Source organism: Cannabis sativa, chromosome 6, assembly GCF_029168945.1.
Source record: "Cannabis sativa cultivar Pink pepper isolate KNU-18-1 chromosome 6, ASM2916894v1, whole genome shotgun sequence".
Classification (NCBI taxonomy): domain Eukaryota; kingdom Viridiplantae; phylum Streptophyta; class Magnoliopsida; order Rosales; family Cannabaceae; genus Cannabis; species Cannabis sativa.
This window is the reverse complement of record NC_083606.1, coordinates 74,021,620-74,045,598: the sequence shown is the minus strand read 5'-3', so window position 1 is coordinate 74,045,598 and position 23,979 is coordinate 74,021,620. Positions and strand designations below refer to the sequence as shown.

At 31.9% G+C, this 23,979-nt stretch overlaps 2 protein-coding genes across 5 annotated transcripts in view; one reads left to right on the top strand and one right to left on the bottom strand.

Moving 5' to 3' along the window:
• LOC115695574 (germacrene-A synthase-like) overlaps positions 1 to 925 on the bottom strand; it is an 84,100-nt gene extending 83,175 nt beyond the window's left edge. For both annotated transcript variants that reach the window (XR_009688564.1, XM_030622631.2), the window contains exon 1: positions 503 to 925. Coding sequence is in view for 1 of the 2 variants with exons in the window: in XM_030622631.2 (XP_030478491.2) it covers positions 503 to 634 (132 nt within the window). In the remaining variant the exon portion in view is untranslated. The remainder of the gene's footprint in view (positions 1 to 502) is intronic.
• A 5,866-nt stretch (positions 926 to 6,791) lies between these two features.
• Positions 6,792 to 8,551, top strand: LOC115695573 (class V chitinase CHIT5-like). Of its 3 annotated transcripts, none has more exons than XM_030622630.2 (3): positions 6,792 to 7,006; positions 7,128 to 8,151; positions 8,280 to 8,551. In XM_030622630.2, the coding sequence occupies exons 2-3, from the start codon at positions 7,140 to 7,142 to the stop codon at positions 8,300 to 8,302; spliced, it is 1,035 nt and encodes a 344-aa protein (XP_030478490.2). In that variant the 5' UTR covers positions 6,792 to 7,006; positions 7,128 to 7,139; the 3' UTR covers positions 8,303 to 8,551. The 3 variants fall into 3 exon arrangements, with proteins under 3 accessions (XP_030478490.2, XP_060973793.1, XP_060973792.1); XM_061117810.1 differs by having other exon boundaries at positions 7,128 to 8,166; XM_061117809.1 differs by having other exon boundaries at positions 7,128 to 8,551.
• The last annotated feature ends 15,428 nt before the right edge of the window (positions 8,552 to 23,979 follow it).

Below are 23,979 nucleotides of genomic sequence, written 5' to 3'. Positions count from 1 at the left end.
AAATTTTGTACTCGGTACGTGATATTATGTACACTAATTTTACTAAACATCACGCAGAAATAAGTAATGTACACGGTACTCTATATAATGTACTTAATTACCATCCCACAAATACATATGATCTTATGAATGAAGGAAAATACCAAAATAGCCTTAATCCGACAACATGGACCCACTGCATACAGTGTTTTCGTACCATCAACTGCCAGGAACAGTGAAGAGTGATGTACCTTTTTGTACTCTAACTAACACAAACAGTACCATTTTGTACTTTTTCCGTACCTAATTATTTTATAATTAAAAAAATAAAATCCCAACCGGTAACCACACCTACAACAACCGGTTACCACTTACATTTTAAAAATTAAAAAACATTTAAAAGTACGGTGGGGCCCCCCTGCCGTACAACGGATTCCAATCCGTGTTTTGCATATATGGGCACAAAATCGGCCGCCTATATATATATCCAATATTATATATACTATATATATAATATGCTTACCAAATCTTGTTGTGAAATGTTGTAATGTAAGAATCGTTCTCCCCAAATATTTGGGTGGAATTTTTTTGTAGGACGAACAATTATATTTGGGTTGTCATTTGAAGATGATGATACTAAGATTTGAGTGGGCATGATGATGAGATTAATTAGGGTTTTAACTTGGAAATATAAAAAATGTTGGGAAACGACAACTATATTTATATAGAGATTGTACCCATGTTATGTGTCTAGATTCTATTTACTTTGGCTAATTTTAATGTGTTTTTTTTTTTTAATTTTTCAAAATTATTATTTAAATTATATTTAAGATATTCAAATAGTTGGCCTGTGCCCTGTTGTACCTTAAAATAAAAATCAATAATTATTTTAAAATAAATTATGAGAAATAAGGAATTGATCAATACATGATTTCAGTATAAATTTTTTTAGATCACAAAAAAAGTTGTGACTAAAAATAAAAAAGTTGTGACTAATTATAAATTATCGTTTCTATATATGTTGTGACTAAAAAGTTTGTGACTAAAAGTATTAATCATAAAAATTTCAATTTGTAATGACTAAAAATTATATTTAGTCACAAAAAATTTATATTTTGACTAAAAAATTATTACTAAAAGTAGCTATTTTTTATAGTGTTTGGAGGTAAAAGAAAAATTAATAAAAAATATTATAAATATGTACGTTTTAAAAATAAATTTAAGTTCTCAAAGTAATTGTTGCACAAACCCCAATCCTACTAGCTGATCAGCTATAATACCACTAAATAATATAAAAATGTCTTGTTTTCCCCATATGAGATTTTATGAGAGTAAAGATTAAAATAAGAATTATTTCAAAAAAAAAAAAAAAAAAAAGAAGAATAAAATATACATATATATTTATATACTAGATAGATGTTAGGTGTGTTAATTTTATTTTAGTTTTTAGTTTTTTTTAATATCATAATTTTTAAATTAATAATATTCAATGTAGTGATAATCATTAAAATTTGAAAACATAATAGTGATTTAAATAAAAACAAAAATTACTATTATACTTAATAATAGTAATTAAAAAAAATTATTATTCCTCCTAAATTTATCTTCGCAATTAATGAAAATGCTCATCTTGTTAAACTATCAAAACATTCAAATTTAATTTAAAATAATATTTAAAATTTAATTAATTCTAAATATCAAAATTTGAAAATAATTTTTAATAAAAAAATAAACAATATGAACAAATTTATTATTAATTGCAATACTTTAGGTTGATTAATTATATTTAGGTTTAACTAACTACATGGATGCTGACCCTTTACGTGGCAACATCTAATAATTTATTATTTTTTTTTATTTAAAAAAAGAAGTCACCCAATAATTTCTCATAACATCTAATAATTTGTTTTTTTTATTTAAAAAGAAAAGTCACCCAATAATTTCTCATAAACTAAGAATTCCGTTACATAGCCACATTTTATATAGAATAGGTGTATATATATTTAAGAAAAAAAATGAGAATTTTTGAAATGAATGAAAAAGGGTGTAAAAGGAAGAAAAATTAATAGCAAATTACAAAATTTAATTTAACTTTTTTTCTACTGGAATTTTTATATAATTTTTTGATAGTGTAATACTATGTAACATCCTCGCTTCAAGCCTCTATTGGGCCCTTACACTCACGGAATGATGGCTCTTATACACGAGTACACCACCCCTGGCTGCTTCTTGGAATGACGACTGACCCTACAGACCAACACGAGTGTTTCAGTATGCTTTGTCCTCACTCGCACGCTTCCTGGGAAAACTTCCCACGAGGTCACCCATCCTGAAATTGCCCCACGTCAAGCACGCTTAACTGTGGAGTTCTTTCGAGATGGGCTACCGAAAAATAAGATGCACCTTGTTTATATAGGTATTACCAATCAACTGTGTAGTCCCATACCTACATAGTCTCAGAATCATCCCACTTGATCTTCTCCAGGCGATGTGGGATTACACAGCTTACCCGATATTTCCCCTTACGGATCACGGGACTATTGACTGTCACATACTCCTAATTGTCTTTTTTTTTTAGACATCCTAATTTTAAATTTTAAATTATGTGGTGTTTGGTTAGAATGTTACACTTTATTTGGGCTTATATTAACTTTTATTGGTTTTAATGAAATATGAATTGATTGGATAAGTATTTGCTGTGTTAATTAACCTATATTGTTAGTGATCAATAGTTGATGGGCTTAGCATGTGTGTATAAAAGTCTAGTTGAAGCAGATGTAAATGTGAGATTTTTTAGTTGACTGAAACTTTTAATGAGCAGACCCAATCTAACTAGGGTTATGAAGTTATGTGCATTTTCTAACTCTATAAATACATATTGTACTGATCACAATTGTATATTCTTTTGATAATAAGATAAATAAAATTGTTTCTGATTTAGAAATTTATGAAGAAAGACTTAGTTGATAGTATATATTGCACTATTAAATTATTGTAATTGTTATGGATTAATCAAGTACGCATATCTAATTATTGTATTTTAAATTATATACAAATCTTATTAATTTTTCTAATACATTAAAGTTAATTATGGATAAAATAATACTAACTTTGTCATATAAATACAAAATATTACTATACTAAAATGAGAGGACAAACTAATACTATAACAGCAAATCCACTAATTGTTCTAATCACATTACAAAAATCAATTATTTATTTATTAATTACTCTAAATATATTTGTTTTATATTATTATTTATTTTAATATCCATATGTATTGAAATCATGTTGCCTAGTTGTGGGGGCACCGACATTGAATGAATAGTACCAAGTTGATGCTTATATAAATATGTACATATTACTAGTGAAATTTCATGTGCCTACACGTGGTAGTTAGTATATAAATTACATATATTATATTAAATTTATTTTTTTTATAAAATAATATAAAGTAGATGAAAAGAAAGAAGAAGAAGATGAAGAGAGAAAGAGAAAGTGATTAATGAGAATTTCTGAGTTGTTTATTTCAATGGGGTGAACCCCTATTTATACAAATACAATAGTGAAATATTAAGAAACTAAGAAAAAAAAACTAAGAAAAAGAGGAATGTTGATTACAATTAATAGTAATAAATAAAAGATTTGGACATCCACATAATTATTAATATTTATAACACTCTCCCTTGGATGTCCACAATGCCTTATTAAAAGTCTTGCTGAAAACTTGATCAAAGGAAAAAGAGTATAGTGTAAACTAACTCCCCCTCATTTAGGCATTTGTGGAGATCTTCTAATCGACGAATTTCGATCTTATCTGCTGTTTTCTCAAATGTTGATGTTGGTAATAACTTTGTGAATAATTTTTAAATTGACACTAGCTTGATTAAATATGTTGAACACCAATATGTATTTTCTTGAAGCGTATAAAGAAGAATTTGGTGAAATGTGTTCTAACTCTATCTCATCAATGTACCATCCTTTTAGTTGAGCGATGCAACTAGAGGGTTTTTAACATTTTTTTTCTTCTCTTTTCTTAAAGTTAATATGTACAATTGTGCTTTCATAAAGATGAGTAGCTAAACATTTAATTAGGGTTTAGATGGAGATTGTTTAACATTATTTTATGGTTAATATGATTTATTTTCCCCCTAATTTTTATGTATTCTATTTCATTCGTACTTAAATACTTTTAATTGTCTGGCCATCAATTAATTGTTTTATGATTTCGATGCGAGATTTGAGAAGTGAGTGTCGATTATGCTATAGTGAAATAGAACTGAATTTCGATATAGGACGAGAGTACCAGTATGGTTTAGATAGCTTATAAGGTTTCTGTACTTAATGCCTATTGTATGTTAAATTTATCACGAGAGTAGAAAGTTTGCATGTGATTGCGATTTATATATCTAAGAAGACTATAAATTACCTTAGTAAACCTGCTATTGCATAGAAATTGATAATAGAGAGATAATCATGATATTAGGCCGTAATCAATAGAAACAATTGAACTTGAAGCCCTAGTTCTTATACCGTTAATTTTCTTATTACTTTAATTGCTTATTCTTGCACCATTTTTATTTTCTAAGTTTAATCTTTTCTTAATTTTTATTCAACCAAATAGAAGTAGAAGTTTAATTTTAACGTACTTAACTACAATCCTAGGGATCGACCTCACTCTTGGTGAGTTTACTACTTGTTAACGATACGTACACTTGCGTGTGCAAAATATCATAACACATAGTTATAGGTCTATTTGGTATTTAACAATCAAAAACTAATGTAAGGAGTACATAGCAAAATATTTGTGGAGGTTGGGGAGTTTAGCCTTAATTTTTCCAGTCTAAAGGGTTGATCGTGTCAAGTTTCAAAGCTCAAGAAGTTCTATCGTAAATTACCCTTTTAATAAAGATCACTACCTATACAACAAGTCACCAACAAATTACTTATTTATTTTGCATTTTTAAAAAGAATAAATAATTTATTGTATTTAATATTTTTGTTCATAGCATTAACTGTTAGATTAAATTCTTGAGGCTATAAACAAATCACTACAAATAGTGACTAATTTTGATCACTATTATACAAAGACCCTTATATAATAATAATAAAAGAAATTGTTAAACATTGGTACTAAACAGCTTGCATTAATTTAGACATAAAATTATAAATCTTTGAATTAATCTAGCATGAGTCAATTTCAACTCTTTTGTCCTTGACAATAAAAGCATGCTTATACATCGATCATATTAAAACTTATTAAATATTTTTTATTTATATTAAAATATAAATATGGTTTATATATTTATAATTGATCAGTGTTAATTTTTTTAAAAAAATATTCATTGATTGTATAGGATTTAAGGAAACCATGTAGAAAAAAAAATTAAGATTTTAGTATGTTCTATAATATATCTATCATAATATGTGTAGGTGACACTATAAAAAGAAAAAGGAGTATATTCCTATCATTTCTATGAAAAATCTTACTTTTAGTTATAATAAAATTTATAATTAAAATTAAAAAATTATAACTAATTATAAACTATTATATTCTTAGGTTGTGATTAAAAGGCCTGTAACTAAAAGTATTATATAGTCACAAAATAATTATGTTGCGACTAAAAGGTTATTAACAAAAATAATTTTATTTGTAGTGACATAAAATTTGATATAATATAATATAGATTATGTATATATATATATTAATGAATAATTAATATATATGATATATGTGATAAATATAGTTTAATCATGCACCAAAAAAAAGTAACAGAAAGGCGTTACAAAATCTGAAATAGCTAGAATTTGTAACTCATATGAACCATATGTGAATAATTGTGTAAATGTATGAGTTAAAGGTATTGTGGGATTAATAATGGTGATAATATAGCTGTTATAAACATTCACAATTCATTTATATAATTAAATTGAGTGTTGGAACATTTTAGAGAAGTTTACATGAAGAAAAGTTACAAAACACATTAATGTGTACTGGAAAACCAGACATGTCGCCTGAACATGCAAACGAGAAGCGTTTCGACCAGCGTTACGTGATTTCAATATAGGGGTGCATGGAGCTGGTTTTTGAAAGAACGTTGCGAAACGTTCACCTCTTTAATGGCGACATTTTCCACTTTGATGCCAACATATTTTATCCCACTTAATGCATGCCTCTATTTCGGCTGGTAATATCCTTTGGGTGCATGTGACTATCAAAGAGTATTATTACCAGCCGAAAGAGTATTACGGTGAGATGAAAAAAAAAATTAGCCCCTCCAAATAAATTTACCTAATTCCGCCAGTACTGAAAACCAACCATATAAAAGATAAGGTAAAAATTATTGAAAGTGAGGCCACCTTAACTAAAAAAAAAGATCAAAATTAACAACCAAAATGTATATCAAGAAAAAATTAATGGAGAGCGCAGTTAAAATATAACACTACAAAAAATTTTAATTTTAGTCATTACAAAATTTATGACTAAAAGTCAAAAAATTGTGACTAATTATAAATTATTATTTTTGTATCATGACTAAAAAATCCGTGGCTAAATGTATTAGTCACAAAAATTACAATTTATTGTGACTAAATGTGTTTTTAGTCACAATATAGTACTTATTGTGACTAAAACTAAATTAGTGACAACTTGTGTCTAAATGGTATGTTTTAGTCACAAATAATTTTTTATCGTGACTAAAAGTCACATTTAGTCACAAAAAATTTATACTGTGACTAAAAAGTTATCACTAAATGTAGCTGTTTTTTGTAGTGTAAATAGCATATGAAAAATCGGACAAAAAAATTGGTTTGGGTTTAATTAAATAATAAAAAGTGAGTAAATTACTGATGCATTAGATAAGTTTTAAGAGTTTAGATACTTCATGCATCTTGACAATATATTGTTAGGTGAAGAATAAGTAATCCATGCACTTGACATGATAAGAAAAACTCTATAAATAGCATGGGATATTCAAGTGAACAAACACACCACTACAAAAAACCTAATTATATATCATTTTTATAGGTAACTCTAACTAAATATTTCATATGATCTAATTATTTTATTAACATGTTTAATATGTATGAAAATGTAATATATTTTCTTAGGGCTACAACAACTAATAATATTTTTTCTTGTGTAACAGTTGTACCATATAATGGCATCTCCGAAGTACCAAATCGGTTACTGGCTTGCATCCAAAGAAAAATTATTTTCATCTGAAAATAAGTCTATTGTATCCTCATTTACTCACCTGTATTATGCCTTTCTTCAGGTTAAAAATGATACCGGAGAGCTGATTATCCCTCCCGAACTTGAGAATGATATGAAGTCTTTTGTCAAGAGTGCTCATGACAACCAAAAGAAAGCTCTAGTGTCTATTGGAGGCCCGAAAACAAGCGATGACCCTTCCTCCGCTATCTCTATGATGGCAAAGAGCGCTGAAAAACGTAACAAGTTTGTTGAATCGACCTTAGCTTTCGCTAAAGACTTTAGCTTTGATGGTTTTGAGCTTGCTTGGGAATATCCTAAAACGGCAAATGACATGAGAAACCTAAGCAATCTCTTCAACAGTTGGAAATCTTCTTTGAATTCATGTAATGATAATAGAAAGAACCTACTACTCTCAATTGCAGTTTATTGCAAACCCATTATTCCAAATGCTACTTCGAAACAAGAAATCAAATACCCTTCCGAACTCGAAAGTTATGTTGACATTTTCAATATAATCCTCTACAATTATTGTCCAGTCACTTGTCCACATTCCCAATTCAAGCCTAGCAACCCTGGCCCTAATAACAGCAGTGAAGACTCGATTAAGAGTTGGATCAATACAAGTGGATTTTCGACCTATAAACTAGTTATGGGCATTCCTTTGTATGGAAATCAATGGACATTGGCTGATGAAAATGATTCCAGCATTGGGGCACCAACTATTGCCTATTCTGGTCCCATCGCGTACAAAGATATTCCTGATCCAGAAGGTGGGATCTATGATCAGGTTGTTACCAAGTGCATGTACAAGGTTGATAAAACTACTTGGTATGGCTACGAAGGTTCACAATCTATAAATGAAAAGGTCGAGTATGCTAAGAAACATCTTGGTGGGTATTTCCTATATGCCATCGGGGATGATGATGATGGTCAAACCATGTGTATTGCAGCTGCAGGTATAAAATACTATCGTAGTCATATTATTCTATTTACTAAAAGGTCTGCGGTTAAAAGTATTAAAGATTAATAATTTACTAAGTATTTTAAATTTGTAATATTAATATTTTGTTTTTTGTGCATGCAGAGCAAATGGCAGCAAGAGAATGAAGATCTTGTTTTCCAATTATGAATGAGGGTGGATTTAAATATATTTAAATAACAGCAAAGTACACATAATTAAAAACTTTACCACCTTGATCACTTTTATCTGTTTTTGTATTGTATTGTGTAATAAATTAAAGGCCTATTCGTTGGTCCTTTTCGTGCAAGAGAGGAATCTCGACCACCTTATCTTGGTGTAAGAGTAACTTCATTTTGCACTACCTAATAAGATTGTCATTGTTTGTGTGCTTTTTAGTTTTATGTGTCATGAAATAAATGAATAAGGATTGTGTATCTTTTGAAGTTTTTCTTTGCATAATGTTTTGCCCCTTGCACTAAAATGAATGGGATTAGGAAACATGTTAGCATCATTAAAGCAAAACAGAAGAAATAGCATAATTAATATGACGAATAATCTCTGGAAGCTTTATTGAATAAGTAAAAGGAGACCAAGGTCTCTTACATATATTATTGTATAGCTAGCATCACAAATAATATATATTAAGAGATATAAATTATGTTAAACCACAAAATGAGTTCAAACACAACATTGATGACTATCAGATCATATGGAGAGTAAGATAATCAGCTTCCTATCTTGAAAGAAACTGATAAACAGAATATAACATAGGAAAAACGAGAGAGAAAAGGAAGAAGAAAATGAATGAACAATGGAATGAAAAGCTGCCCAACTATAATCTCATTGAGACAGAATCTTATTTATAGACATTTCATTACAGACCCTATCTCTTTTACACTTTGATGCATGTTCTTGTGTTTGTATGATATTGATCTACTAATATCTAGGGTTGATTGTTGGGAATATCTCGATCTAGTTTGATTGAGAAAGGGGAATTTGATTCCTAGGGTTCTTTCGAAGAAAGAAAAGGAGAAAGAGATGAATCAAGATCGCATGTTAAAAGTTAGTGTCCCATAAAACTAATCAAAATTTGAGAAATCAACTAATCTAATTTATATTAAATATGTTAACTACTTTTGTTGACTCAATCAGAGGTTTATTTTTTTATAAATAAATAAATTAGTTGATGTGTCAAACTTTGATTGGTTTAACACAATATGAGACACTAATTTTTAACAGGAAATCTTGATTCAGAAGGGATCTGGTTTTGGATCTCGAAGGTTCTAGGATTGTTTCTGATCAGCTAGGGTTGACTCACCTTGGTTCTTTTGTTGCTCGGGCTTACGACAAATCGTTTTGGCTCAAACGATTTGTTGTGTGGATATTAACGACTTGTAGTTTTTGTAGTTTTAAACAAATTGGCTTCAATTACTTTGGTCATTTTTTAACCCTGTCGTATTTATCAAGAGATTGAGTTGGTGTAGGGCATTCTTGGAAATTCAAGAAATCCTACAAATCTCAAGCAAGATCTCCAATAAGCCATAGCTAATTCCCGATTTCCCAAACTCTAAGCGCTATACAACATACTCATCTTTTTGAAGAACTATCTCATTCTAAGTCTTCATGCACCTGTAACAAAGCATTTCAAAGAAATCGGGTATTAGTGTCACTTGAGTGGGGCTCGGGCAAGTATCGTATACACCTTTCCTACTACTGGGTTTTGGGTGTCACCCATACCCGGTACATTATGATAATCTTCATTATTATATATATTATTACAAACTAAATACTAAAACTAAACCCTAATCTAAACAAACTAAATTAATTGCTTTGTATTATTTTGTTTACACGACGCTTTTATGTGATTCCGTAAAAATGTAATTATGAAATTTGATAAAAATGTGAAATAAGAAATGTGATTTGAGGTATATTTTTTAGTGAAAATTACATGAAATATGGGATTTCATAACAAAGTTAGAAAAATATGGCATTTTTAAGTTTGCCACTCTTCTATGGCATTTTTTTACATTTAAGATTTTTTATGGTATTTGATATGCCATATTTTTATAAACTTATTATCCAATCCCATATTTTATGTTTTTGTTTTTAGCTTAATTAGTTTTATTTATTTTTTAATTTATTTTACACTTACATTTTAGGGTTTCTTTTTATTTGAAAACTTTACACCAAATATTACATTTTTTTTCAAACATTACATTTTTAATTTGACAAGAACATTTTATTTTTATACTTTTATTAATTTTTTTTTCTTTTTTACTTATTGAAGCTTCAAAAAGTTTTTTTTTTTTGTCTTTTTTATATATTTTTTAGTCAATTTTGGCTCTCTTTTTTCTTTTCAACTTTTAAGTCAGTTGCTACTTTTTTTTTTCTTTCTTTCGCTTATCTCTCTCTATTGTTTTTTTTTTAATTTCTTTTTGTGTCTCTCTTTTTTTTTTTTTAATTTTTTTTCTCAACCTAATTTTTTTCTCTTAATATATATAATAAGTGTACATTTTTTTATTTCATTTTTTTTTTACAAAAATTAAACTTGTTTTTTATTTAAACTACTATTTGTTTTTTTTTTTTGTTAAAAACTAATTATTCCATTAAAAACAGCAGAAAAAAAAACCCAGTTTCATCAACATCATCCTGAAAAAAAAAACAATATAAAAAATCATAATCTAAAAAGAATCCAAACTTTAAAAACTAGTTTCATCAACATTGAAAGAAACTAATAATTTCATTTAAAGAATACAAAAAATAGTTTCATCAACAAGATAATGAAAAAAATTACAATCTAAAGACGATACTAACTTTAAAAACCAGTTTCATCAATATTAAAAGAAACGAATTATTTCATTAAAAGAGGCAAAAAAAAAAAATAGTTTCATCAATAACATAATAAAAAATACACAATGCCTAATAACTAAACTTTTAAAAATTAACGATACTAAATTTAAAAACCAGTTTCGAACATATAAATTTTATATCAATACCTAATAATCAAACTTCTAACTTCATTCTTTATTTTGGCATTTAATTTTTTATTTGCTTGCTCAAAAATTAGAGTTAATTTAAACATACAATATGCAGCAAATATAACAAAGAGAATCATAAATTAAAATGAAAGAGAAAAAAAAAGAAACAAAGAAAATTAAAGAGACAAAAGTGCAATAAAAACCATAAAAGAATAACAAAAAAAAAAAAACAGTGGAATGTGAGAAACCAGTTAGTAAAACAACCAAAATAAAAACAAACAAATAAAAACCAGTTTTTTGAAATAAATTAATAAAAAAATTGAATAAAATTCAATTATGAACAACAATAAAAAAAAAATTAGTTATAAAAACTAGTTACTTAAAAAAACCAGTTATGAAAATAATAAAATAATTTGTGTGTAAGAAACTGATTAATTAAAATAAAATAAAAATTGTTGTTCAAATATCATACAATAAGAAAACTGGTTTTATACAAACTAAAAAATATATAATAATATCATAAAAATTGAGCAACCCTATTAAAGAACAGTTCAAATCTGTGAAACCAGTTTCGACATGTGAAACCAGTTTTGACGTTATAAAAAATCATAACAAAATACAAATGTTAATAATAAAGTTAATTGAAACCAGTTTCATCAGACAATCAAATAAAACCATACACACACAAATATACAAAAAAAAAAATAAAAATACTAATTACAAATATAATCAAAACAACACATAATGCCTACCAATAATTTAATAACAAAATATAAATGTAAGTTTCCAACCTAGAAAAAAATAATAAAAAAGTAACTTGAAAAAAATTCTAATAACATAATGAAACTATTTTTTTTATTCTTTTAATGAAATTAATAGTTTCTTTCAATGTTGATGAAACTGATTTTTAAAGTTTATATTATCTTTAGATTATAATTTTTTATATTGTTTTTTCTTCAGGATGATGTTGATGAAACTGGTTTTTTTTTCTGCTTTTAATGAAATAATTAGTTTTTAACAAAAAAAACAAAGAAAAAAAATAGCAGTTTAAATAAAAAAAAAAAACAACTTTAATTTCTGTAAAAAAAAAATAATATCTATAGTTGAGATCATTTTTTATTTATTTTAGTATTTTATTTTTTTTAAAAAGAAATAATAAATAAAAAGAAACACAAATTTAAAGTTTTTTATGGCATTCCTCAAGACTTTTTCCCATATTTGTAAGTTTTTTAAAAAAATGCCATATTTAGTGTAATTAAATTTTTATGCCATATATATCGAAACTTATCTTTATTTTCCCATATTTTTGTAAATAGCCCTATTTTTTGTAAAAATCCCTATATATATAATTTCGAATACACATTTTTGAAATTATTAATTTTTCCAAAAAAATACTCAATAGAATGGATGGTGCGTATACTAATATTCTTATAAATCCTCTAATTGTTAGGTGAAGCCAATTATTTCATCCACATGCTAACTAATAAAAATAATACATATAACATTTATTATTTACAAAATAATAATATGGTATATGGTACATATATGGCCACTTAATATGAAAGAGTTGGTGTTCATAATAATAATAAATAAAACTAAATACGCATGAGACAAATAATTTTAGAGGAATATGTACGTACATATATAGCATTCAAACACTATACACCAAAAATATTAATAATTGAATTGGATCAAATTGATGATAACTCAAGCTCACCAAAATAATTAAATGGAAATGAATAAATTGATAACTCATAATGCTCATCAATGATGTGTGTGACCATCAACAGTTCAAAACTGTATGCATGAATACGAAATTCTTTATATCAATTATAAATAATATCTTATATTCTTGTAACAAATTTTTTTTTCTAATTTATATTTTTTATAAAAATAAATAATAATTTAACTATAAATAAATAAATTTCAATAATATAATGAATATAAATAAATCAATTCGTGTCCATTTCGTGTTCCACATATTAACCCACTATACAAATTAAAATTGGTTTCAATGACTCGTGTTGAGTGACTCTAGAACCATTTAGTGACCTTTTACTGTGCGTCACTGATGTAGATGACTAGAAAAACAGTATTTAATGACCCATCAGGGTGAGTCACTAAACCCTTTTAGCCTCCTTCCCCACGCGTCACTATAAGATTTTAGAGTCAAAACATTGTGTCACACTATAAAAGTAACATCTACTCTCAAAAAGCATCACTATATCTATGCTTCTTTATTTATATAAAAAAAAATTAATAATAATAATTCATATTATATTTTATAAATATTATTTTTTTAGGGTATAAATATTATTTAGGGGCTTTTTTATTTTTACACTTCAAAACAGTTATTTTTTTTTTTTTTGTATTTTTACAGAATTGTACATAGAAATCCCTATTGCAACTAGCGCTGCAACCTAAATCGCAACAAAAAATCGTATAGCAACCCACATAGAAAACACCGGAGAAACAATTTTAGAAATTCAAACCGTAAATTTGAAAAAAAAAAAAGTTAAAAAAACAGTATATGAGGTAATTCCCCTATTATTTATTATTTATATAAAAATAATTATTTTTTAAATTCATATTATATATTATAAATTTATTATAATAATTTAATTAATGATACAATTTAAAAATACATTAACATTAAAAAAATATATATATGAAATACAATATTTATATCAAAATGCTTTCCATAAATCAATAACTCAAGAGACAAAATACAAAACTTTACTTTGAAACTAAAAACATTCACACTGATTAACAAATACAAATAATAGAATGAAAATTGGTATGAACACACTTAGGAACAAAATAGAAAAAGAAACCTACAAAAATATTAAAAAAAAAAAATCATATCCATTACGATAATCGTCCACTGTTGTCCATAACTCCCCACCCACCATCGTCGGCCACAAACCCCATACCACCACCTTCCGTCACAAACCCAAAACCGTGTTGCACACCTGCACAAAGAAATAAGAGAGAGAGAGAGAGAGAGAGAGAGAGAGAGAGAGAGAGAGAGAGAGAGAGAGAGAGAGAGAGAGAGAGAGAGAGAGAGAGAGAGAGAGAGAATCAAAAAATTAATATACAAGGTTATAGGTTTAAAATGGCTAAACATAGAGAGAAAAAACGAGGGAGATGATTAAGCTCGTTATGGATCTCCGCCGCACAAACAGGCCACAACGAGCTATTGTAAAACCCTAACGAGAAGAAGACATGTGAAACCCTAACCTATTTGTGCGGCTGTAATTAAGAGAGAGGAGAAGAAGTTGAAAAGTTGAATTTTTGAAAGAGAGGGCTGCGTGTGTGTATTGTTGTTTAGGGTTTAGAATAATTCATTTTATTATTATATTTATTTTATATTTTATTATTTATTTTTTTATATTGGTTGATAAATGTTTTTAATTGATTGAGAATTGTAATTGATTAAGAAAGAGAGAGTACTGGCGTGAATAAGGATTTATCATTATTAAATATATTTTTTATTTTTTATTTATTTATTAATTATAGCTGTACTATTTTTGTATAAAAAAATTAGATTATGATATAGTAACACGCAAGATGGGTGGGGATATATTTGTCCATTCGCGCTTTTCGCGTCACTCTATGCCAATACTTTTTATATTAATAAAAATTAGAAAATTTTAGGTTTTACTCTTTAGTGACAATCTATATTTTTAATGATCCACATTACAAGAGACTAATAACATTGAATTTTTAGAGTCTAATTGTGCATGTCACTAAAAATTACTCTCAACTCTTTAGTGACACGCACTTTTTTGCGAGTCACTATATAGTGTCACTAAAAGAGCAAATTGTAGTAGTGATCCTAACCCAACCAACGTGTCATTCGGTTTTGACTTACTTTTAACCGTGTCTATTTTTCATGACTCTAATTAACCCTTAATAATTCATATCGAGTTCATTTGGTATTATCGTGATCGTTACTTGAATTACCACACTTAGCTGCAGCCATCAAAATTTAGTTTTGTATAGTTTCCAATTAATAGGAATGCTGTTATGCATGTGTATTGGCAACAAAGAAGAACAGCTAAGGGATTTATTACATTGTGGTCATCATCTTAAAAAAATGTGGAGAGAGCTAAAGAGATCAAAATAAATTGTATACAACCATTTGAAAATGATATATGTAATAAATTGAATCTTTCAACTCTTGCTTTTCTTTCACATACATTTTGCCACCACAACAAGTAACTTTTCCGAGCTCTAATATCACTTCAAACTAACTTGTTTAATGAGCGTACATATATAAAATAGCTTTAATAAAATAACATATTTCATGTTTTTGGTATCATAAACTATTAAGAACTTTTTAAAAAATTGTCGGTGATTCTAAATAACTACATTGTTTATCGTAACATAAAATTTATAGGATTGTAATCCATCCTTGTGCCAAAATACTCAAATATTTGTTTTGAAACTTGTTATATATATATATATAGATATATTTTATGTATACGTGCCAAAAACTTTGATGGTATATGAGGTATTGTTAAAATGTGTGAATGGAATTCACCACATCTGATCACAGCTCTCTTTGGTGTGCTGTCATTCTAGATCTTTCCACAATTGTGAGCTGTCAGTATTATCTTGATTTTCGTAAAATCTTGGGATTCCATTACTATTGGAACCAATCAGAGCCCAAGAGAATATTTTATTGTTACAAAGATATTCCCTCTTCGTGTACTATAAATATGTACATTAATTTCACTGTATATTCACTGAGATTTAATACAAAAAAAATTCATTACACTCTTTCGATTGTCTCTCTGCCTCTCCTCTGTTTTCTCCTTAATATTTTCTATCGATCCTTCTTTTTAGCTTGGTATCAGAGCGGGTATGGCATCCCAGGCAACTCCTCAGTCAATAACGCAAGATCTCAAGCTGTTGAAGCTCCTCCTCCAGCTCCAACCCCTGCACCAGCTGCTCAGCCTCTACCTGCCTCAATCGACCTGTTGATTTCCTAGTCTCCCCCCATCTTTGTGGTGATCGGCTTAATGACCTCTGCAGAATTAGGAACGAATCCTCTAAGTGATCTTACCAGAGACTGATTGCACTCCTTTCTCGGTTCCTGACTCCTCTCTTGGTTCTTGGTATAGGGATCTGTTGAATCGCTCTCACCCGCTCTGGGTTAGTCTTGACACCCCCTTTAGCTTTAGACACAATATGACCAAGCAATTTTTGCCTTCTTGGGGTAACAGCAAAAATTGCCATATTCCCAGCATCTATTAGAGACCTGCGGTGAGCAACATGGTCAAATCTATGCTTCGAAAAGACAGTAGGGTCATCAAGATAGATGAGCCTCTTCTTGTCCTTAATTAACATCCCTGAAAGCAAAATCCATAGCCCTCTGGTTGCACCAGCATTGATTAGACCGGCATTCTTGGTTCTTCGCACCTGGAGTGGTGAAAATTTTATTTGCTTTACCCTCTCCCCTTGATAATACGTCTAGCATGGATGGCATTTCTAAGCCTTTAACCCTTTGTTTGCAGCATTCTATCCATGTTTGGAACAGGGTAGTTATCCTTCAAAGACGAAAAATGCGAGTTCCAGAAGTAAACACAAAGTCTTATATCTCCATTCTTATTTCCCATTGAAAGAGTCAAGGGGCAAACAAAACAACAATGCCCCTCTAGTTAAGTGATTTCGGTCCAGCTAACCGAACTTCTGCCTATGCCTAATTCCCAGCTAAAAGCTTACGCTATTATCGGTACAGAGAGAATGGACTTGATCCCTGATTAGGCCTTAGAGCAGTCCGGCGTGGACGAGACTTCGAACCCTGCGGTTTTCCTCTATTCAACGAGCGTACGTTCGCACTGACTGACACTATTTAGGAGAGCGGGCATGGAACACAGGATTGGCCGCCAAGTGTGTAGCGCTAGCATTATAACAGTGCAGGATCGAAGAGATAGCGAAATGGCACCGCTAGATCGCGTAGCAAGTAAGAAAGCCCCCCATGAGTCCCGAGGGACCTTGTTAAGAACTGCACTGAAATACTTGATACCTTTATTACCCCCCTTAATTGCTTCTTTTAGAGGACTAATACTTACCTTACTCGTACTGCAAGTAAACTAAGGTTGTTGTTAACTGTAGCTAAGGGTTGTTAAGGTGTTGAGAGACCCCCTTGAATGCAATGCACACTCGCGCCTATCACAATCCGCTTGGACAGAGACAACTACCCATATTGGCGCTCTCAGGTTCTTCCAGCAGTACGCGCTCACGATCTGGATGGGTTTCTCTTTGGCACAAGACCCATTCCACCACAGTAAATTGAAGCTCCACCCAATGAGGTAAACCAAGAACCACCACAGCAGGTAAACCCTCAATTTACGGTCTGGGTTCGCACAGACCAAGCTATTTTAAGCTGGCTTTTAAATTCCATCTCTGAGGCCATGCTTGGTCATGTCCTTCGCTGTCGTGTTTCATATGAACTATGGTCACTATTGGAAAATTTGTTTACCACTCAATCTCGTGCCAGAATCCTTCAACTCAGGTTTCAATTGCAATCCCTAAAAAAAAGGTCCATGACTATCCATGATTACATACTCAAAATGAAGTCTATTGCAGATGGTCTCAACTCTGCAGGACAAACTTTCAGCGATTATGATCTCATCCTTTACATACTGGGAGGACTTGGCTCCGAATATGACTCCGTGGTCATCAATCTCACGTCTAGGGCTGATCAACTCACCCTTTCCGAAGTTCAGTTCCTCCTACAAAGCCAAGAAATGCGCATCGATCAGCTCAACTCCACCACAACATCAGATGTTGCAGCTCCTTCAGCCAACTTTGCTGCCCGTGGAAGGAGAAATCAGCCCTCGCCCAACTCTGGCAGATCAACTGGGTTCCGTGGCCGTGGCCATGGCAAGGGGCGTGGTAATCAAGGGTGTGTCATCTGTCAACTCTGTAGCAAACCAGGCCACCCTGCTAGCAAATGCTACTATCACTTCGATGTCTCCTTCATCCCACCAGCCAACAACAACAATCAAAATCAATCCTATAACAGCAGTACTCAGTCACAAGGCAACAATCAACAAGCCTTTGTAGCTAAATCTAGCCAGCACACTCGTACCGATGATACAAATTGGTATGTGGATAGTGGCGCCACAAACCATATCACTGACACCACCAACAACATACAAGCACTGGCTGAATACAATGGTAAGACTCGCATCACAGTAGGTAATGGACAATCTCTTGCCATCTCACACATTGGTAACTCTGTCATTAATTCAAATAGCAAGGCTGTTAAGTTGAACAACATCTTATGTGTACCCAACATTGCAAAAAACCTCTTGAGTGTATCTCAACTTACTAGAGATAATAATGCTTATGCCAAATTTGATGCTAACTCGTATGTTTTGAAGGACATGGATTCGAGGAAGGTTCTTTTTCAAGGAAAGCTTAGCAACGGCCTTTATCAACTCACAACACCAGTACCACGATCTACAAGTCACAAGTTCACTCAACAACCAGTCCCAAAGTCACCTAACACATGTCCTAGTCTTAGGTCTAATGAGTCTTGTTTTTTTTTTATTTCCACTAGTGAATCAAGTTTGTGGCATCATAGGCTAGGCCATCCTTCCTCTAATGTACTCAAACATGTTTTAATCAATGAAAAGAAGTCTTTACCTTCTCATTTTCAATTTTGTCAAAGCTTTCAACTTGGCAAAGCACACCACAAACCTTATCCAACCTCTCTAAAAGAATCAAAACAGCCACTCGAACTAATCCATTCCGATATTTGGGGTCCATCCCCAACTGTTTTCTAGACATGGTTATCGATATTATATCCACTTTGTAGACGACTACAGTCGCTACACTTGGATCTATCCTCTCAAAACCAAAGATGAGGCCCTTCCCACATTCAAAAATTTCCAAACTCAAGTGGAAAAGCAACTTAATACCACCATTAAAACAGTTCAAACAGATTGGGGAGGTGAGTACCGCAAGTTTGAACCTTACCTCCAATCCATAGGAGTCAAGTTTAGGCACCCATGTCCTCACACCCACCAACAAAATGGCAAAGCCGAAAGAAAACATCGACATATAGTCGAAACGGGCCTCACTCTCCTAGCTCACTCTAGCATGCCTCAAAGATTTTGGTGGGAAGCATTTCAAACTGCAACCTTCCTAATCAATCACCTTGCCACACCCGTCCTCAAACACAAGTGTCCCATCCAAAAACTTTTCAATCTCACACCCAACTACAAGTTCTTAAAGGTGTTTGGATGCGCTTGTTATCCATATCTTCGACCTTACAACACTAACAAACTTCAATTTAGATTTGCTCAAGTGTGTGTTCATAGGTTATAGCCCAAGCCACAAAGGATACTTGTGTCTTCATAACTCCGGTCGAGTCTACATTGCGAGTAGTGTTTCATTTGATGAAACCGATTTCCCATTTGCTAGTGGTTTCACCTATCCTAGTGCACACAATGATCCACCCTTACATCCTAGTGTCTACCCTCAATGGCTACCCTATCTCTCCACTGTGACTTCGGATCGTGCTAATGGTATTGTGACAAGTGATAATGACGTTTCCTCTGCTGCCCAACAAGAAAACCAGCACTCAAATTCATCCACAACTCCTCAATACACTACACCCAGCCCACAAAGGCCTTCCCCATCAAAATCCAGTCACTCCTACACCACTATACCACTCCATGTGCACCTTCCTATATCACCTATCCCTATGTCCAAACAGCCACATCTTCCCCCATCACCCATTGCTCTATCCAAACAACCACTTCAGCCATCAAACTCACCCACCACAGCTCCCTCTCGCCCACATCAGCCCTCGCATCCCATGATTACAAGGGCTAAGGCCGGTATCCATAAGCCTCGGGTATTCACTGCCTTCTCACCATCTCCTTTGGCTCTCATTACCGAGCTTGAACCCGATTGTGTAAGGACTGCCATAGCCAATTCTCGCTGGAAGTCTGCCATGGATAATGAGTACTTTGCCTTAAAGAAAAACGACACATGGATTCTTGTTCCGCGACAACCAGGTATGAGTGTGGTTGACAACCGTTGGCTCTTTCGTGTCAAACTCAATCGAGATGGCACAGTTCAAAGGTTTAAGGCGCGCCTTGTTGCTAAAGGTTTCCAACAACAACCTGGTGTTGATTTCTTCGAAACCTTCAACCCGGTGGTCAAAAGTTCCACAATCCGTGTCATCCTTTCTCTCGCTGCCACCAATAATTGGGATATACAACAAGTGGACATTGATAATGCCTTTCTTAATGGTGTCCTCACTGAAGATGTCTACATGGAACAACCATTTGGCTATGTAAGCAAGACACATCCTAATCATGTCTGCAAACTTCAAAAGGCCTTGTATGGCCTTCGGCAGGCACCTCGGGCATGGTTTGATCGTCTTAAACAAGTGCTATTTTCTCTTGGATTTTGTAACTTTGTATCCGATCCATCACTTTTCTTTTATCATAATGCCGGTGCTGAACTTTACCTCATTGTCTATGTCGATGATATCCTCTTAATAGGAAATAACAATCACAAAGTCCGCACAATCATCAATCAATTGCAGCAGGTGTTCTCTCTTAAGACCCTCGGATCCGTCAACTACTTCCTTGGCTTCGAAATCACTCGGGGGGCGTATGGCATTCACCTCTCTCAAGGCAAATATACCACTGATCTTCTTGCCAAAACACACATGCTGCACTCGGCTTCAAGTCCAACGCCCTTGTCTGTTGGAGACAAACTGTGACAGTCAGTAGTCCCGTGATCCGTAAGGGGAAATACTGGGTAAGCTGTACAATCCCACACCGCCTGGGGAAGGTCAAGTGGATGATTCAGAGACTGTGTAGGTATGGGACTACACAGTTGAAGAGAGCTTAAATGGATTGATTGGTACTACCTATATCAACAAGGTGCATCTTGTTTTTCGGTAGCCCATCTCGAAAGAACTCCACAGTTAAGCGTGCTTGACTTGGGAGCAATTTAAGGATGGGTGACCTCCTGGGAAGTTTTCCCAGGAAGCGTGCGAGTGAGGACAAAGCATGCTGGAAACACTCGTGTTGGTCTGTAGGGTCAGTCATCAATCCAGGAAGCAGCCAGAGTGGCGTACTCGTGTATAAGAGCCATTCATTCCGTGGGTGTGAGGACCCAATGGAGGCTTGAGGCGAGGACGTTACACAAACTAAGTCTCAATGACAGCAAACTCTACGATCAGCCTACGTTCTTTCGAATTGTACTGGGAGGTCTTCAATACTTAACTCTCAGCAGGCCCGACATAGCATTCACCGTCAACAAATTAAATCAATTCATGCACAATCCTACTCAACACCATTGGAACGTGTGCAAACCCCTCCTAAGATATCTAAAAGGAACAATCGGCCAAGGAATCATGTTCAAACCATCTAAAGAGCTAACTGTCGAATGCTTCAGTGACGCTGATTGGGCTGGATCTGTCGATGACAGAAAATCTACAACTGGCTACTGTGTGTACTTGGGGGGAAACCTCATAACCTGGTGTTCAAAAAAACAAAAGGCAGTAGCTAAATCCTCCAATGAAGTAGAATATCGAGCCCTCTCTCAAACAGCTACCGAAGTTGCTTGGCTCCACTCTCTATTCAAAGAGCTTGGCATAAAACACAAACTTCCTGCTGTCATTTGGTGCGATAACGCAGGTGCCAAGCAGCTCACATCCAACCCAATCTTCCACAGCCGAACTAAACATATTGAAGTTGATGTCCACTACATCCGTGATCAGGTTAAGCAAGGTATAATCGAAGTAAGACACATTCCCACTTCCGAACAAACCGCTGATATCTTCACTAAGGCCACCACCATCGAACAATTCAACTACCTGAAGAACAAACTTGGCGTTATCGATCAACCACGTCAAGTTTGAGGGAGCATGTTAAAATATGTGAATGGAATTCATCACACCTGATCACAGCCCTCTTTGGCGTGCTGTCATTCTAGATCTTTCCACAATTGTGAGCTGTCAGTATTATCTTGATTTCCCTAAAATCTTGGGATTCCATTACTCTGTCGATTGTCTCTCTGCCTCTCGTCTGTTTTCTCCTTAATATTTTCTGTCGATCCTTCTTTTTAGCTGGTATGAGGTTCGAACTCAAAATTAATTAACAATGGCTAGAGTGGCTAATTATACTCTTATATATATATTATTAAGTTCTTACACATTATTAATGTGGAATTCTTTAACATCTTCCACCATTAAGATGTCATGACTAATTTTGATCACTAATTGGTCGTTACTATCCTGATCAATCAAAGTAATTCTTTATGGCCCTCACTGCTTAGATTGAAAGCATGCTTATTAGAGTTTTCTTTGGCTCTCATATCATAGAGTTAGAATGTGGAAATGATGTAATTTAGAAATTATTCGATAGGTATGGTGTATAGTACTAAAAAGTATATATTACGTATTAATTAAGTTCCGAGATATTATTATTAATATAATATCATGAATCTTTAAATAATAAAAATATTATATAGGTTTGTGTATTTGAATTCGAAGTCAATAAAATTTATAATCCTTGATATGATTCTGATATGTACGTTTACCAACTCGTTTTTCAATATTATTATTATTATTATTATTATTATTATTTAGTTTGATTATTCTATTTAGTTGATTTTGTAATTGATGGTATCATTCATCAATTCTTGTTGAAAATTATATATATAATCAACTTTAAAGTGAACTTGGTTTAAATTAATTCATGTGATCAAAACATAAGATGATATTATATACGTATTAATTAATAATTAGTTATAATTAAAGAAATAAATAGCTAGAGTGATTTAGACCTAATTATAAATAAAAGGTAAACTTAATTATGGAACATATCTATTATACTAATGTTAATGTGGACACATAAATTATAGGAGGGCTCTATGAAAAATGTGATATTATATAAAATAGTGTTATAAAAAAATTTAGGAGCCATTAATTTGTAAATAAAAAATAAAAACTATTTTCATAGAAATATTAGCTATCCTTTTGTAGTGGAAAACCCTAAGTATAGAGTGGTCTCCGCATCAATAAATGGTGTCAATAACATTCTTTTGTTTTGAGTGGAAAATAATGGATGTACATATATATGGTAGTTGTACGTGAAAATTAGAAGAAGGTGACAATTTTATTAGATTGTGCATAACTCTTGTCATGGTATCTTAAGAGTCCTATCCCTATCCTAGCTAGTAGGCATTCCATCTACACCAATCCAAATAGGTGAGCAAATGGTCACTTGTAACTCCGTACATATTTCATGATACTGAATAAAAAATAGTCACCATCTTAATGGAGGGGCGGAATATTTTCAATCAAAAACCCACCCACAAGGAAATTAAACCCGACCGACCCAAACCCAAAAAAATCGAGCTTAAAAAATTAGTGGTCAGGTTTGGGTAGGAGAAAAGAATTTCAAAACCCGCGTGCAACGCACCCAAAACCCGCTTGAGAACCCAGTTTGTTTAATTTTTTTTTTTCTTATGTATATATATATCGTTGGATTATGGATTTTGGTTTGTTTGGACTTTGGACTTTGTTTTTTGGACAATGGATTTTAGTTTTTTATAGTTGTTGGACTTGGATTATAGATTAAGATTAATTTAAAAGTAATTAAGGATTGTATTGTATGTATGATAGAAAAAAAAGGACCTTTTAAAGTGAAAAAAGTTGCTAAAATTTTGTGTCCTTTTATGAAAAAATGTTAAAAAAAAAGATATTTAAAAAAAAAAGTGGTTTGGCCCAACCCACCTGAATTTGAAAACCCGACCACCCACACAGTGGGTTTGGTACACATAATCTATACATTCGAATC

What these genes read in the sequence shown, in the direction of transcription:
- LOC115695573 (XM_061117809.1), top strand. Translation starts at nt 7,140, where the DNA reads ATGGCATCTCCGAAGTACCAAATCGGTTACTGGCTTGCATCCAAAGAA.